The sequence below is a fragment of the Piliocolobus tephrosceles genome, chromosome X (genome assembly GCF_002776525.5).
Source record: "Piliocolobus tephrosceles isolate RC106 chromosome X, ASM277652v3, whole genome shotgun sequence".
In the NCBI taxonomy this organism is placed as follows: Eukaryota; Metazoa; Chordata; class Mammalia; order Primates; family Cercopithecidae; genus Piliocolobus; species Piliocolobus tephrosceles.
Window position 1 is genome coordinate 12,979,044 of NC_045455.1, and position 13,967 is coordinate 12,993,010.

The 13,967-nt window shown below is 49.8% G+C and overlaps 1 protein-coding gene across 5 annotated transcripts in view; it reads left to right on the top strand.

Moving 5' to 3' along the window:
* The first annotated feature begins 2,370 nt into the window (after positions 1-2,370).
* Positions 2,371-13,967, top strand: part of TMTC4 (transmembrane O-mannosyltransferase targeting cadherins 4) — a 69,850-nt gene continuing 58,253 nt past the window's right edge. For 2 of the 5 annotated variants that reach the window (XM_023218014.2, XM_023218009.3), the window contains exons 1-3: positions 2,377-2,471; positions 8,502-8,717; positions 12,919-13,034. In XM_023218014.2, coding sequence (XP_023073782.2) covers positions 8,556-8,717; positions 12,919-13,034 — 278 coding nt within the window. In that variant the 5' untranslated portion in view covers positions 2,377-2,471; positions 8,502-8,555. Of the gene's footprint in view, positions 2,472-8,501; positions 8,718-12,217; positions 12,503-12,918; positions 13,035-13,967 lie in introns of those variants that run through there. The other 3 variants (XM_031934950.1, XM_023218010.2, XM_023218013.2) reach the window with 3 other exon arrangements.

A 13,967-nucleotide genomic window follows, 5' to 3' on the forward strand; every position in this document is an offset into this window, starting at 1 on the left:
GAAAGAATTAGGAGAAATACCTATGTAAATTACGAGTTGATGGGTGCAGCCAACCAACATGGCACATGTATACCTATGTAACGAACCTGTACGTTCTGCACATGTACCCTGGAACTTAAAGTATATATACATAAAAAAAAAACCTGACTAAAATTTCATCTGCTTTTTATTTCCACCAGGCACTGGTAATTCTATGTCAGTCAGCAGTGTGCTGGTAAATGTTCAACAACCGACTCTCCAGGGAAAATAGAAATGTGTGCCTACATATACAACCATATGTGTGTTATAAATGTTTCTGATATAAAGGATGTGTAATAAACAATACACTAGTAAAAAACAGGCAGACACTCTTTATTGTCAGCTCTGTCTACTTGACTGATTCTCACAGAAAGTTTCGGTTCCTTTTTGCCAAAGGCTTGTATCTGAATCGATCCAATGCTTGTAACTCAACCATGATGTGACTAGTGAAATTACACACCGATTTTTGCTAACAAATTTATTGTCCTTAAATCTGATATGTGATCTGTTAAACTACTTCTAACCCTTGTATAAACTCATTAAACTGCAATCTTTTTGTTTCAGCACTGAGCACAACACATTTTAAAGTTTAATCTACATTATTAACATGTTCCCCATCACTTTCTTAAGTCTAGGGACAATCAGCAAAACAAATCGATCCCTGATTCATAATGTTGGCTAATTTCCATGCTGTAAATACTTCAACCATGGCCCGTTACAGTCTACCAATGAGACATCACTGAGTGTGGGCCGGGAAGACGCATGTGCAGAAAGCACATTATGATACCTAATACTGGAAATGGAAGGAAGCGGACAGACTGCAGAGTTATTTAGGAAGTAGAATCTTGGCAATTTGTTAGATGCCGGGGTGAAGGCAGAGTTTGGGAAACACTGGATGGTGGTGTCTTCACTATCACAGGGAGACAGGGAGTTGAAAGCGGAAGGAAAGGACACATTCCGCTTTCCATGGGTTCCATTTGAGGTGCTTGTTACGAGGAATAGCTCAATAGGAAGCTAGATAAACGGATTTGGAGTTCAGAGGAGCAAAGATTAGAGTTGTAAATTTGGGATATATTGATTTAAATGTTGACAGCAGGTTAAATCATTCAGGGAAAAATTGTGGAGTGAGAGGAAAGGTCTGAGACCTTGAAAACTCTGTTACTTGGTGGTCACCCAGAGCAGACAAGCACGCCAAGACTGGGGACAGACCGGAAAGTGGAGCCTCCCGCCACAGGAAGACGTGTTTTAAGGAGGAAGAAGGAATTTTGCTCAGATCAGGTAACACAAGAAAGGAGTGTTCTTTGACTTTAGTGATGTGGATGTTACTTGCGACCGCTAAACAGGCAATTTCACCGAGTGTGAAAACGAACACGTGAATGGAGTTGAGAGACGACAAAACTGGGGGGAGGCGCCTCTTTCACCAACTTCAGCGGTGCAAGGGGAAGTGGAGTAGAGTCTTGGGAATGATGAAATGCCGAGGATACGGATTCCAGCCCAGAGGGAGCAATGGATCGGATTCTTAGATACTGGAAAAACGGGAGGTGGGGGGGCTCGGTGATGGAGGGAGCAGGTAGTGCAGTTTTGCCGGTGGAAAGTGGAAGAAGTTTCTCTTTTTTCCTGAAGCAGGCGGCAAAGACCTCTAAGAGTGGGATTGTGGGGGATGTGCCGGCCACCCGGATGGGAGTGGAAGTTTGGGACCAAGTGGCCGGAGCCTGCGGTGATTGGGCCCGCCCTGGGTGGCTCTGGCCACAGCAGGGTCGATGGGGCAGCACGGTCTCAGCAGGAAGAACACGGCTTCAGTCAGTTCTGTTCTGAGAAGCAGAAGGTGGAGACACGCACGTTTTAAAAAACTCCTCCCGGACAGGAAGAAGTGGAGTTCTGGCTGTTCTGCGAGGACGCCGCAGTCCCAGCGCGGAGACCACCGCGCGGGCGAAGCGCGACACGGGCCAGAAATAGGGTCCCGCACGTGGACCGCGGAGGAATAAAGAGGGGTCGCCCGGACTCCCGCAGCCAGCCTCGCCCGACCCGGCTGGGGCCGCCTCTTCCCGCCCCGGCCCCGCCTCAGCTCCGCGCCCACAACCCGGCTTCCTCCTCTCCCGCCTGGTCCGTCTGTCCCTGCGCCTCCTTCGCCGCCGACTAGCGCCCCCTGGCCTGACGTCACCGGTGCGTCCGCCAATGAGCTGAGGAGGGACTCGGCTGCGACCTGAAAGTGACGGGAGCAACAGCCAATGGTCGGGCGGAGGGGGCGGGCCGAGATGGGTGTTGGTGGGGAGCCCGCGCGCGTGGGGAGCTGCGGGAGGCGCGGGGCGGGGGGGGGCAGGGGCGCGGCGGGGGGGTTGAGGGGGGCGGTGCGCGGGCGGCCCCTCCCCCTGCCAGGTCCTGGCGGGCGCCTGGAGCCGCTGGAGTTTCCGCACCCGGGAGGGCGATGCGGCCGGGGCTCAGGCTCGTTGCAGGTAACGCGCGGGGCGGCCCCTGCAGGGCCGAGCGCGCCGCGGGGCTAGTGGAGTTGGACGCGGAGCGGGTGCGGGCTCCCCGCTGCTGCCGAGTCCCGAGCCCTGCACGGTGGCCCGGGCCCGGCCGCGGCGCTGCTGGAGGAGTTGGTTCCGGGACCTGAGCTGCGGCCCGGGCCGGGGTCACGGGGAACGCGGGCCCCTGTGTGAGCTGCACACGGGACAAAGGGCGCGGTGTTGAGGCTGCGCGCCCCACCTCCCCGCGCCCCGCTCGGGCCCCTGGGCTATTCAGCCCGAGCAGAGGTCGCCGCCCCCAGCCCCTGGCTGCTCAGCCGGGCGGGCGCTCCTTCGGCCCGGGCGCACCCGGCGCCTGCGGCGCGTCCCCGGAGCGGCCATCTGGCCGCGGGGCCCCGCGCCTGGCCGCCAGCTGGCCGCGGCGCAGGCGATGGCTGGACACAGCCGGGCCGCTTGGCCGCTTGCCCTGGGTTCCGCGGCGGCTCCCCCGCCGCGCCGCGAGCGCCTGCTACTCCATGCTCGGCTGCGGAGCGGAGCGGCGCGAGCGCGGGGCCAGCGGCCCGGGCGCCCGGGGCCACCGAGCCGCCACTTTCCGGCGTGGGCTCAGAGTTTGGGGAAGCTGAGCAGGTGGCGCAGCCACTGCCCACCTCCTGCGAACTCTGCGGGGCTTCTAGTCTTGTTGATGTTGTGACTATGGGCTGCGTGTGTGTTTTTCTTTTTTTTTTTTTAACCACACACAAAAGAAGGGAGGAGTTAGAGGAAAGATCTAGCCACTATGAGTCATCCCACACTTCGCTCTTTCCCCGGGATAGCAAATGCATGGGGAGAATGTCTTGAGAAACAGTTATAGTAGGGACTGGCTAGGTCCCCTCCCTGTCCCCTTTCTCTGCAGTCCTATCTGCGCCGGGTGCGCCCCAGATGGAGGTGGGGTAAAATGACGGCCAGCGCACCTAGATGGGGGAAATGGCTACAAGCTAGCAAGCTGGAAACTTTCTGGGACAGTGGAGCTATGAATATCGAACCACACACATTCTTGCTATAGGCAGCCATGGCCCTCGTGCGCTACTGAATTATAAATGGGACGGACGTCAGAGCAGGACGATACCTTAGCCTTCAGTAGCCTTCACTGCACGGAGGAGGGCGGTGGTGGTGGCTCGCGCGTCTGCCTTGAGGGGCCCAGGATCGGATCAACCAGGAAACTGCCAGGACTGGGGATGCGGGGTCACAAGTGATCGTGTTCTCTAATCTGATTCCCAGAGGTGCTGTCACCTCTCAGCGTGGCAGAGGATGGCTGGCTATGTGGTTGAATGTTACAGTTGAGGTGGAAAGCCTGGGCAGAGGTCAGCAGGCCCCTGGATGCATGGAGAGGAATATTCTTCTGTAGGTGGCTGCTGCTAATTTTTCCAAGGGGAAACATTTAGGTTTGGTGTTGCCATTCTGTTTACTGCAGTCCAGGCTGCTGTGTCAACTGTCATTGGGTCCTCATGGTTCACAGCTGAATGACATTTGTTTTTCATGGGTCCCTGTGTGGGGTCTTTTTGACCTTCTCACTGATGATTAATTTGTTTTAACCTCTTGAAAACAGAGGCTTGACACGAGAAGTTTGAGAAATTGTAGGATAAGGGACCTCTGCTTTGTTCCAGATTTCAGCCCCTGTAGAGGGGCCAGTTGATTCTGTTGCAGGAGTCAGGTAGCGAGCAGAACACTGACTTCATTCCTCCCGGGTTGTGCCCTCTGCTTGGCCTGTAGCTGAGGCCACAGTGGGTCTCTCTTGTTGCTTCATAAGGTGAACTAACGATCCAGCTATGGCAGAGGAGCCAAGCAGGACATCACGTGGAGAAGAGAGACCAGAAAGTGCAAGCTAGGGCCCATCTGGAAGAAAACAGAGCATCGCTTCCTATTTCGTGGCCTGAGTGTAAAAAACGGTGGAGGCTGGGCACGGTGGTTCACACCTGTAATCCCCATGCTTTGGGAGGCCAAGGCAAGAGGATCGCTTGAAGCCAGGAGTTTCAGACCAGTCTGGACAACATGGTGAGACCCTGTCTCTACAAAAAAGTTTTTAAAATAGCCAGGCATAGTGGCATATGCCTATAGTCTCGGCTACTTGGAAGGCTGAGGTGGAAGGATCCCTTGAGCCCAGTAAAGTGAGGCTGTGGTGAGCTAAGATCATACCGCTGCACTCCAGCCTGGGTGACAGAGTGAAGCCCTGTCTCAAAAAAAAGGGAAGGGGTGTAGAGAGGGTGGTCCCCCATCTCTACCACCTTACTCAGACAGGGCTTCTTTTACCCGAGTGCCAAGCCTGGCTCAGGTCATTGAGGAACAGAAGTCGCTTAGTGTTAGAGGAAGGCGAGTTGGGAACAGGGTCACTGTGTGTGGTTGTACAGTTTGTACCAGACACCGGACCAAGGAAGCCCTGTGCCCTGGGTCTGCCCAGAAGAAGAGTCTGCCTTTCTCAGTTGAACCAGGTCACCCGATGGGCTGCTGGCCCTAGTGCTCAGCCCATCTGCAGGAATAAACAGTGGCAACATGGATATGCTCGAGACAGGCGGTCAGGGACTAGGAAGCAGCAGCAGCAAATTTTTCCAAAATCTAACAATAATGAGAACTGGTTGTTTGCACGCATTTTCTCCCTTTAATCCTTTACCACCGCCCTCTGAAGAAAGTAGTGGTGGTACCATGTTGTGCCCAGTGAGGAAACTGATTCTTGGAAAGACTAAGCAGTTCAAGGTCGTGCAGCCGGCAGGTCCAGGTTTGTCCATCACCAGAGCCTTTGGTCTCAACCACTGGACTAGACTGATCACTTTGCCTGGCCTTCTAACAAATTGTAGCTTTTTTTTTTTTTTTTTGCATTTGCTAGTGAAAGGCATTTTCTGAACTATTCCAATAAGTACATTAACAGTAAATCCCTTGAAAGAAAAGAGCATTTGTGAGTATTTTCGGTGGCAGCAAATATGTGGGAGGCCTTGGAGAAAGGAGAAGGAGCTCCCTGAGATAGAGAAGCAGGGGAGTCACAGCGAGGAGGGGAGAGCCAGCCAGAACCAGGAAATGATGTGGGGGCAGGGGCATTGGAGGTAGGCCAGGTTCTCTGCTGTCCCTGCAAGAGCAGAGGAGGAGATCATCTGAGATCCACTGAGTCAGCCATCCAGTTGACTTCCCAAGAGTCTGGACCTGGCCTACCAGGGTACCTGGTTGATGGTGCGGTCCGCAGTCTGCCTTATGTATACTAGGGCTGTTGCTTGGAACATGAGTATGCTTAGAACATATTGCTTAGAACATGATTATTGCTTGGAGCATGATTATTGCTTGGAACATGATTATGCTTGGAACATATTATGCTTAAAACATATATTGCTTACAACATGACTATGCTTAGAACATAGTCATGTTCTAAGCAATCTGAGGTACGGTCGCTAATTTAGGAGCACAAAGTATTTCCTGATTTAGTATTCTACTTAGAAGGCCATTTGAACCTTGACAAACGTGTGTGAAATAATTTTCAAATATTTGGGACTGAAGCAGATAATATCCAGGCTCAGTGGTACACTCCTGTAGTCCCAGCTACTTGGGAGACTGAGGCAGGAGGATTACTTGTGCCCAAAAGTCGAATCTAGTCTGGGCAACATAGCAAGACACCATCTCCAAAAATATATTGCATGAGCCAGTAAATTCACTATTGAAACAATAAAGCAGATAACGTCAAAACCAGTTACATGACCTTTTGTCAGCTCATGACTCTATTGTGCATTTCAAATTGCTATGAATTGTTTGTTTTCCTTCACAGTAATTTTGTAAATTTTCTTATTCTCTCCATCTTAAATCATAGTATCTTCCTAACTATTCAGTGTTTGACTTTGTTGGGGTTTGTTGTTTGCGACAGGGTCTTACCCTGTTGCCCATGCTGTAGAGTCGTGGTGTGATCTCAGCTCACTGCAGCCTGGAACTCCTGGGCTCAAGCAATACTCCCACCTCTCAGTCTTCCACGTAGCTGGGACTGCAGGCATGCGCCTCCACACTCAGCTAATTTTTGTATTTCTTTGTCATACATGGGGTTTCATCTTGTTGCCCAGGCTGGTCTTGAACCTCTGGGTTCAAGCCATCCACCCGCCTCAGCCTCCCAAAGTGCTGGGATTACAGGCCTGAGCCATTGCAACCAGCCTTGATTTGTTGTTTTTTAAGTAGCAGGAGTAATTTCTTTAGCTGAAATGTAAGCATAGAGGTTGAGGCCTGTGTGCTGACCTGTGTTGTGTTTACGTTGGAATTTAGATTGGAGAAGTGGTTTATCCTTTGACTGGAAAAGAAAAGTAGCTGCAGTATTCCCCCAGCACTTGCTGAGAGCATGCCTTACGTCAGGCCGTGAGGCTTGAGAGACAAGCGGTGGAAGAGTTGTGGCCTGTTTCCTCTCTGGATTATAAATCTGAGCCTCCTTCTGGCTCCTGGAAGGGGACAGCATCACCATGGAATGGTGTGTCCCGTTGCCTGTTGGATCTGTCTCCATCTTCACTCAGACAGAAGGCTGTAGAAGGATGCCTGTGACTTCAGATGGCCTATGTGGCTGGCTTTTTATTGATTCCATGATCTGGGGTATCCACTTAGAGATCCAGAAACAAATACATCCAAACTGTCTTCCCAGTCAGGGGGCTAGGATTCTCTTTCATCTCGGCGGGAAAAGAACAGGGTCCAAGTCCCTTAGTAAAGACAGGAGCCTCGGTACCAATCAACCAGATACTAAAAGGGATTTCTCACAGAAAATCATTCTGTGCCTCTGCTTTCAGCCTTCTGGAAGAAAGTAATAATAGCTGGCCTCCCCTGGGCCTTCATTACAGCCAGGCGGTGTTGGGAATCCCATTTAACCCTCATGACAACTCCAGAAGGTGGGCACTCCTACCATCCCCATTTTAGTGTTGAGGAAACAGGCCCAGAGAGGTCAAGTGAGTTGCGCAGAGGTACCCCAGCTCAGAACCAAGCAGTCTGACCCAAACCTCATCCTCGTAAGTCCAGAGAAAGCCCCTGTCCAGGATGTGGTGGGAATGTGGACAGACAAAAGTGTGAGTTTGGGGGTAGGCTGGGATTTGTTTTGGCGAATTCCAAGGCAGGAAGCTATCAGGCACCTCTCACCGTTGACCGTTAAGATGCTTTGCAGAGGGCCGCAGGGGGTGGGCTCAGAGAGGAAAGGGGTTGTGCACAGGACCGCACAGCTAATACATGGCAAGGATAGGGCACAGGCATCCCCGGTGAGAAACAGTATGCCCATTTGAAAGAAAAGTTCAAAATAGTATACATTTTTATCTTGACTCTTTCACCAGGATTGAAGGTCATATCCTTACATCGAATAGCCTCCCTTCCTCTCCTTTGTATGGCTCAGCCTTTTCTAGGACAAGATATTGTCCCCACCAGTCATTTCCTCTCTCTGTCCTCTGTGTCGAGCCACTAGCCTAGGAACCCAGCATTCGATCATGTGCCCCGCCTTGGGGTTTCTCCATTCGACTCCCCTGTCTCTGTCTCAGAGTCTCAGCTCCCTGGCCTGTGTGCCTGAATGCTACAAATAGACCACAAGCTCTTTCAGAAGCAGGATTGTGTTTTACACACTACCCTCTCTCCTGCCACACACGCAGTGTGCTAAAACCCAGCAGTGACTATTTATTGATTTTTCTTGATTGGATAAGGTAAGGTGGTAACTTCTTTTTTTTAAGCTCTGTAAACTGGTTCAAGGATGATTAAAAATGATTTGCCTTGTGGGCTTGATGAGGATACCATTAAATTCATGTTTCTAAAGGGTATTCCAGCATCAGAAACCAAAGGGCATCTGATTTGATAGATCCTGTGGTCGGGCCCAGGTATCTGCATGTGTCCCGTGTGACTTTTCCGCCCACTAAAGTTTGGGAAGCACAGCTTCAAATTGTTAATGATCACATCCTATAAAATCATAGCACAAATGACTATCTAGCTGTTACGGTGCCCGCTGCAGAAACGGTCCTACCAGTGTTGATGAATATTTATATGGTGTTGTCTTTCCTGCAGATTCCTAACCAGCATAATGCTGGAGCCGGGGGCCACCAGCCTGCAGTTTTCAGAATGGCCGTGTTGGACACTGATTTGGATCACATTTTTCCATCTTCTGTTCTTCCTCCATTCTGGGCTAAGTTAGTAGTGGGATTGGTTGCCATTGTGTGTTTTGCACGCAGCTATGATGGAGACTTTGTCTTTGATGACTCAGAAGCTATTGTTAACAATAAGGTTTGTATCTCAACTCTCTTTTGGTAAACTTAACTACCCACTTGTGTCTCAGTAATCATCTAAGTTTGTGTTGCATTGTTCTCTGTAGAACGTAGGTTAAGCATGGCCTGGGCCCCAATGGTGCTCTCGATTTTTCTGTCCCTTTTCAACATCGCCTCCTTGATTTAGTGCCTTTCTTATTGCTGTCACCAAGGTTCCGAACCCCTGCCTGAGCTCAGGCATTCCCCTCAAGAGCCCCAGTCCCCATATGGATCAAAGAGGCCGTTCTTCTAAGATTACAAGGCAAGGGAATTGCAGGGCATTGCAGACTTAGTGTTTCAGGTTTTGTGAAACATTTCCACAGTTGTTCAAAAAAAAAAAAACCATCATGCATTTGCTGCAGTGATGGACGGGTGTGATCACCTGCCAGAAGGTGCGTCTTCAGCAGCAGGCAGGGAGCTGGCTGCCGCTTTGTCCTTCTCCGAGACTGTCGGGACAGCCTGCTGACAGCTGCTGGGGCAAGAGGAATGTGCTGCCAATGGGCGCTGCAGTTCCTGCTTGTTTGGTGTTTGGAGATTCAGTTTTGCTGGACTTGCAGAATCCCAGTCAATTTGCTTACCAGTGGTTGCTATGTATCAGTGCAGGAAAAATGGTAATCTTTTTCCACTCCCTACCCGGAGTTAGGGCAAAAGAAAGAGGTTTGTGGGAAAAGATGAAAAAGATTCAAGCAGGCTACAAACCAGAGCAAGAAATGCAGAGGCAGGCAAGACCCAGAGGAGAAAGAACTCAGAAATGGCACAAGTTAGTCTCTCGACAATCTATTACTCAGAAGATATTTTCTGTGTGTTGCTTAGGCAGTGAAGAAGACTGGGAGGAAAATACACATTTAGCTCCCTACTGGATATAATTAGAGCAACTCTTTGTAACACTTTTGAATGCTCTTAAAAATTTGAAGTCATGGATTCTACCAAATAAGTGGAAAGTCATTTTCATGCTGAAAATGTTGAAAACTCTCTATATGACAAGCATGTATTGTATTGGGGGGGAGCATGACTGATTTGCATTTATTTTATTTATGACATAATATTGCAATTGAGCTCCATTTTGATGGCACAAACTAGATCATTGTTAATGGGTTTTTGTTGTTGTTGTTTTTGAGACAGTCTTGCTCTGTTGCCCAGGCTAGAGTGCAGTGTCACGATCTTGGCTCACTGCAACCTCCACCTCCAGGGTTCAAGCAGTTCTCCTGCCTCAGCCTCCCAAATAGCTGGGACTACAGGCATCCCATGCCTGGCTAATTTTTGTATTTTTTAGTAGAGATGGGGTTTCACCATGTTGCCAGGCTGGTCTCGAACTCCTGACCTCAGATGATCTGCCTACTTTGGCCTCCCAAAGTGCTGGGATTACAGGCGTGAGCCACCACACGCGGCCAATGTTTATTTTTAATTCAAGTTCTTCATTTGTAATTTTCCTCAAATTCACTCAGCATTGTCTGTAGATGATTCTGTTTCAGTTCTTTTTTAAACCATTCTTAAAAGATCTAAGTAACTCTACACAGCTATGTCAAACTGGTGGCTTTTTCATGAGGTGGGGACCAGGTCTTACTCTGTTGCCCAGGCCAGAGTGCAGTGATGCAGTCATAGGTCACTGCAGCCTCCAATGCCTGGACTCAAGTCATCCTCCCTTCTTAGCCTCCCAAGTAGCTAGGATTACAGTCATGCACCACCACGCCCAGCTGATTTTTAAAATTTTTTGTAGAGACAGAGTCTCACTGTGCTGCCCGGCTAATCTCAAACTCCTGGCCTGAAATGATGCTCCCACCTTGGCCTCCCAAAGTGCTGGGATTACAAGCACAAGCCACCATGCCCAGCACAGATTGGTGGCTTAATGGCTACAGAATTGTTTTTCTCACAAAGATACCGTTTTATTATTTAAATTACATTATTGGTTTTGGTGAGAATATCTTGACTCTTCCACTCGTGTAAAGCAGAAGACATATAAAGTGTTAATTCAGAAACCAGGTTGAAAAATGTTGGTCAGCTAGGAAGAACAAAAACACGAGCCGTGTTGTGTGTGGAGGCCCTGGTGTCTGGGTGTAATTCTCGTTCCTTCTGTGAGGTGAGGCAGATGAAGCCATTTCGTGGTTCTGCTGAGCATGGTCTTGGCAGTGTTTTCGGGAGCATCACACTGTGCCCCTTTTGTTAACTTGCTAGCCCTCCCTTTTTCTTTTCCTAGTTAATGAAAGGCACTCCTCCATTCATTGGCACTGTGCCTACAGTAATGTGAAACAGGCTGTTACTGGATTTTAGTGATGTTAGAGACTGTTTTCCAGATGCTTCCTTGCAGTGTGGAGTTGCCTTTTTTGTCCCTTGAGATGATGATCTTTGAGACAGTGGAGTTAGGGGGAATATTAGACACAATACATTTTTTCCATAAATCATTATGAGGAAGAATTGACCTTTCTTTCTGTAGCACAACCTGCTGTGGAGGCGCCACCTAATCAAATATTTAGAGCCTCGTTGATGTTCATTTCCTGTTCAAAGGGAGGAAAAGATCCTCCACCCAAGCCCTTCACAGCTGACCGGTGCTTCTGTAAGAGTGTAGAAGAAGGTAGGCTTCCAGGCTTGTCACCGAGTCAGCGAAGGGAGCAGGTGACTCACACGACCTTCACAGAATCTCTAACCCACTCTTGGGGAGTGGTCAGTGCACTCCTGGCCTCTGAAACCGATCCCTGTGGAAGCAAATGTCACCCTTAGCAGTGGACATTGGTGACCAGCTTTGCATCTGTCACCTCTTTTCAAGCCTTTCCCTTTGAGTCAGCAAGCACTTAAGTTGCAAGTGCTGAGCCGCACGGTGGGTGTGGACCTTTATTGCTCTTTGGAGCCACCCATCATTTGACCCATTTCTGTTTGGGGCATTCTTAGGTGCTCAGAAGACGATTTGATTAGGGAACTGGCACAGATGGGCTGTCCCGTCAGGTGCGCCCACCTGTTGGAGTTAGGAACTGGTCACGCGAGGTGGGGGCCCAGAGGCAGCCGGGCAGTCTCTGCGAGGTCACCGGGGCATGATGGGTGGCTTTGCTCCTGCCATGTGGCCCTGCCCTGGCTTTCCAGGCCACACAGGGGTCTGTGAGCTGCACACTGCCCTTTGAAGAATTCCCTTTTTGTTTAAATTAATCAGAGTTTGGTTACTGCAACGAAGAATCTTGACTGACAACTCAGGGAAATGATCAGCATGTTGTTATTTCTAGTCCCTAAAATATTCGTTTAATTACGCTTTAAAGAGAAAGTTAATCTGTCATTTTTCTTACTTACTCCACCACAGTGCCTTGTTTGCCTCTCTTCTCTTTAGACACCATTTAAGCCATCTACTTTCATCTTTTAAATGTAAAAAAAATGCATTTTAAGCATCTGTAGTATAGTACCATATTAAACTACTTCAGCAGTAAGAGAGGTACAGAGTTTTGTTTTAATATTGAGTGATTCTTGTCTGTAAAAATTAAGGATTTTTTTCTGATTTCATTGTCTGCTAGCTCATGATCAAAAATGGAAACTTAAGAAAATATGTTTATCCACACTTATGTTTTAACTGGGACATTTTGGTAAGTTACCTTATTTATTAGATGTGAGAGGTTAATAGTGATCTTATTTAGCTGTGTGGTCTACTTATTTGACGCATATTAAGCACTTTCTGTATATCGCCAGCAAACTCAGATGTGGCCCAGTCCTCGTGGAGCCCAGTCTAGTGGCCCAGACAAATAGTCATGTGACTATAAGTCGCCAGGGTGCCACGTACTGCTTGACAGGGTGAGATGCCCAGAGACCCATGGAAGAGGGACGGGATCAGCTCAGGAAGGGCAGAGCTGGGCAGCTGGGAGATGAATGGCGGGAGGAGTTGAGCCGTGAAGAGTTGAGGGTGCCTGTCCAGGGACGACCCGCACATGCAGAGCCTCTGGGTTGGGAGCTGGCAGGAGCCCAGCGCCAGAGACATGGGCCTGCAGAGTTGAGGGGAAGCTGTCGGTCCCAGGAGGGTGGAAGCTGATCGGTGTTTGAAGCCTGGTGGGGGGAGCCCGTGTGTATTTTGAGATGATCAACATAGAGAACGTGCTGGGCGCAGCAGCCCCGCTAGGAGGCCTGACTGCATCCCGGGTGAGAGATGGAGGAGCTTGGCTTAGGGCTGGTGGGAGACCCTTGTCCAGAACGTCCCCTTTGCGTCCCTGCAGGACCTCCAAGCAGAAACGCCCCTTGGGGACCTGTGGCACCATGACTTCTGGGGCAGTAGACTGAGCAGCAACACCAGCCACAAGTCCTACCGGCCTCTCACCGTCCTGACTTTCAGGTAAGCCGTGACATCGAAGGGCCTGGGAAGGTCATTCCCGGCTTGTGTGTGACATTGGATACAGGTGTGTGTCACCAGGCTCTCAGCATTCAGGAGTCCAGTCAGTGACTCCAGGTGGGGTCTGAGCTGCTCACATACATGGGTCTCTAGGTGCAGAGAAGGCGAGCGTGGCCCCTGTGAAGGATGGCGTGCACATTGGTGGTGGTTCATAGTTTTCTCAGTTCTTGGAGGTTTGACCCTTTGCTGGTTAACACCAACGGAATAATACGAGTGAAAGCCACATGAGGCCTCTGATGAAACTTATTTTTTTCACTACAGAAATAAATAAGGTATAAGTCTTCCTACTGTTACCAAGTCAATATGCAAAAGCAAGATGCAGCTTGCAAACAATCCCCCCTCCATTAAACAGGGAGCCACTTGCACTGAATAGATGCATTCACCTCACAAAGGTTCTCATCCGTACCTGCTTCGCGGGTGCATTTAAACACTTGTATGTAGATGTCCCACCGGAGCGTAGAAGTGATGAATTGGAACCACCAGCAGCTGCGAAGCAGGCAGAATAGGAATCCCTGCCAGCGGAGGCTGTTGCGCTGGGGGAAGGCTGGTGGGCATACTGATAAGGAGCCCTTCTTGGGAGGATAAGCAAGGTATAAGACTGTCTTAAATCCAGGTCCCTAGGGGGTAGCCACGAGTCATGTGTGGAATGTTGTATCTTCTTGGAATGCAGCCTTGCCCCTTCAGCGTGTAAAACATCATCTAGCTTTCCTTCCGATTTTCCTCTGCAAGTCGCTTCAGTGCCACTCCCCTTGGACACATCCATTTCATCCCTTTTTCCCTGTAGTTACATTCCCACCTTTTCCACAGCCTTCTTAGCTCGACAGGCATTATTTATCTTGGTGCTATTTTTATCAAGCTGGCACAAAGTCTTCCACT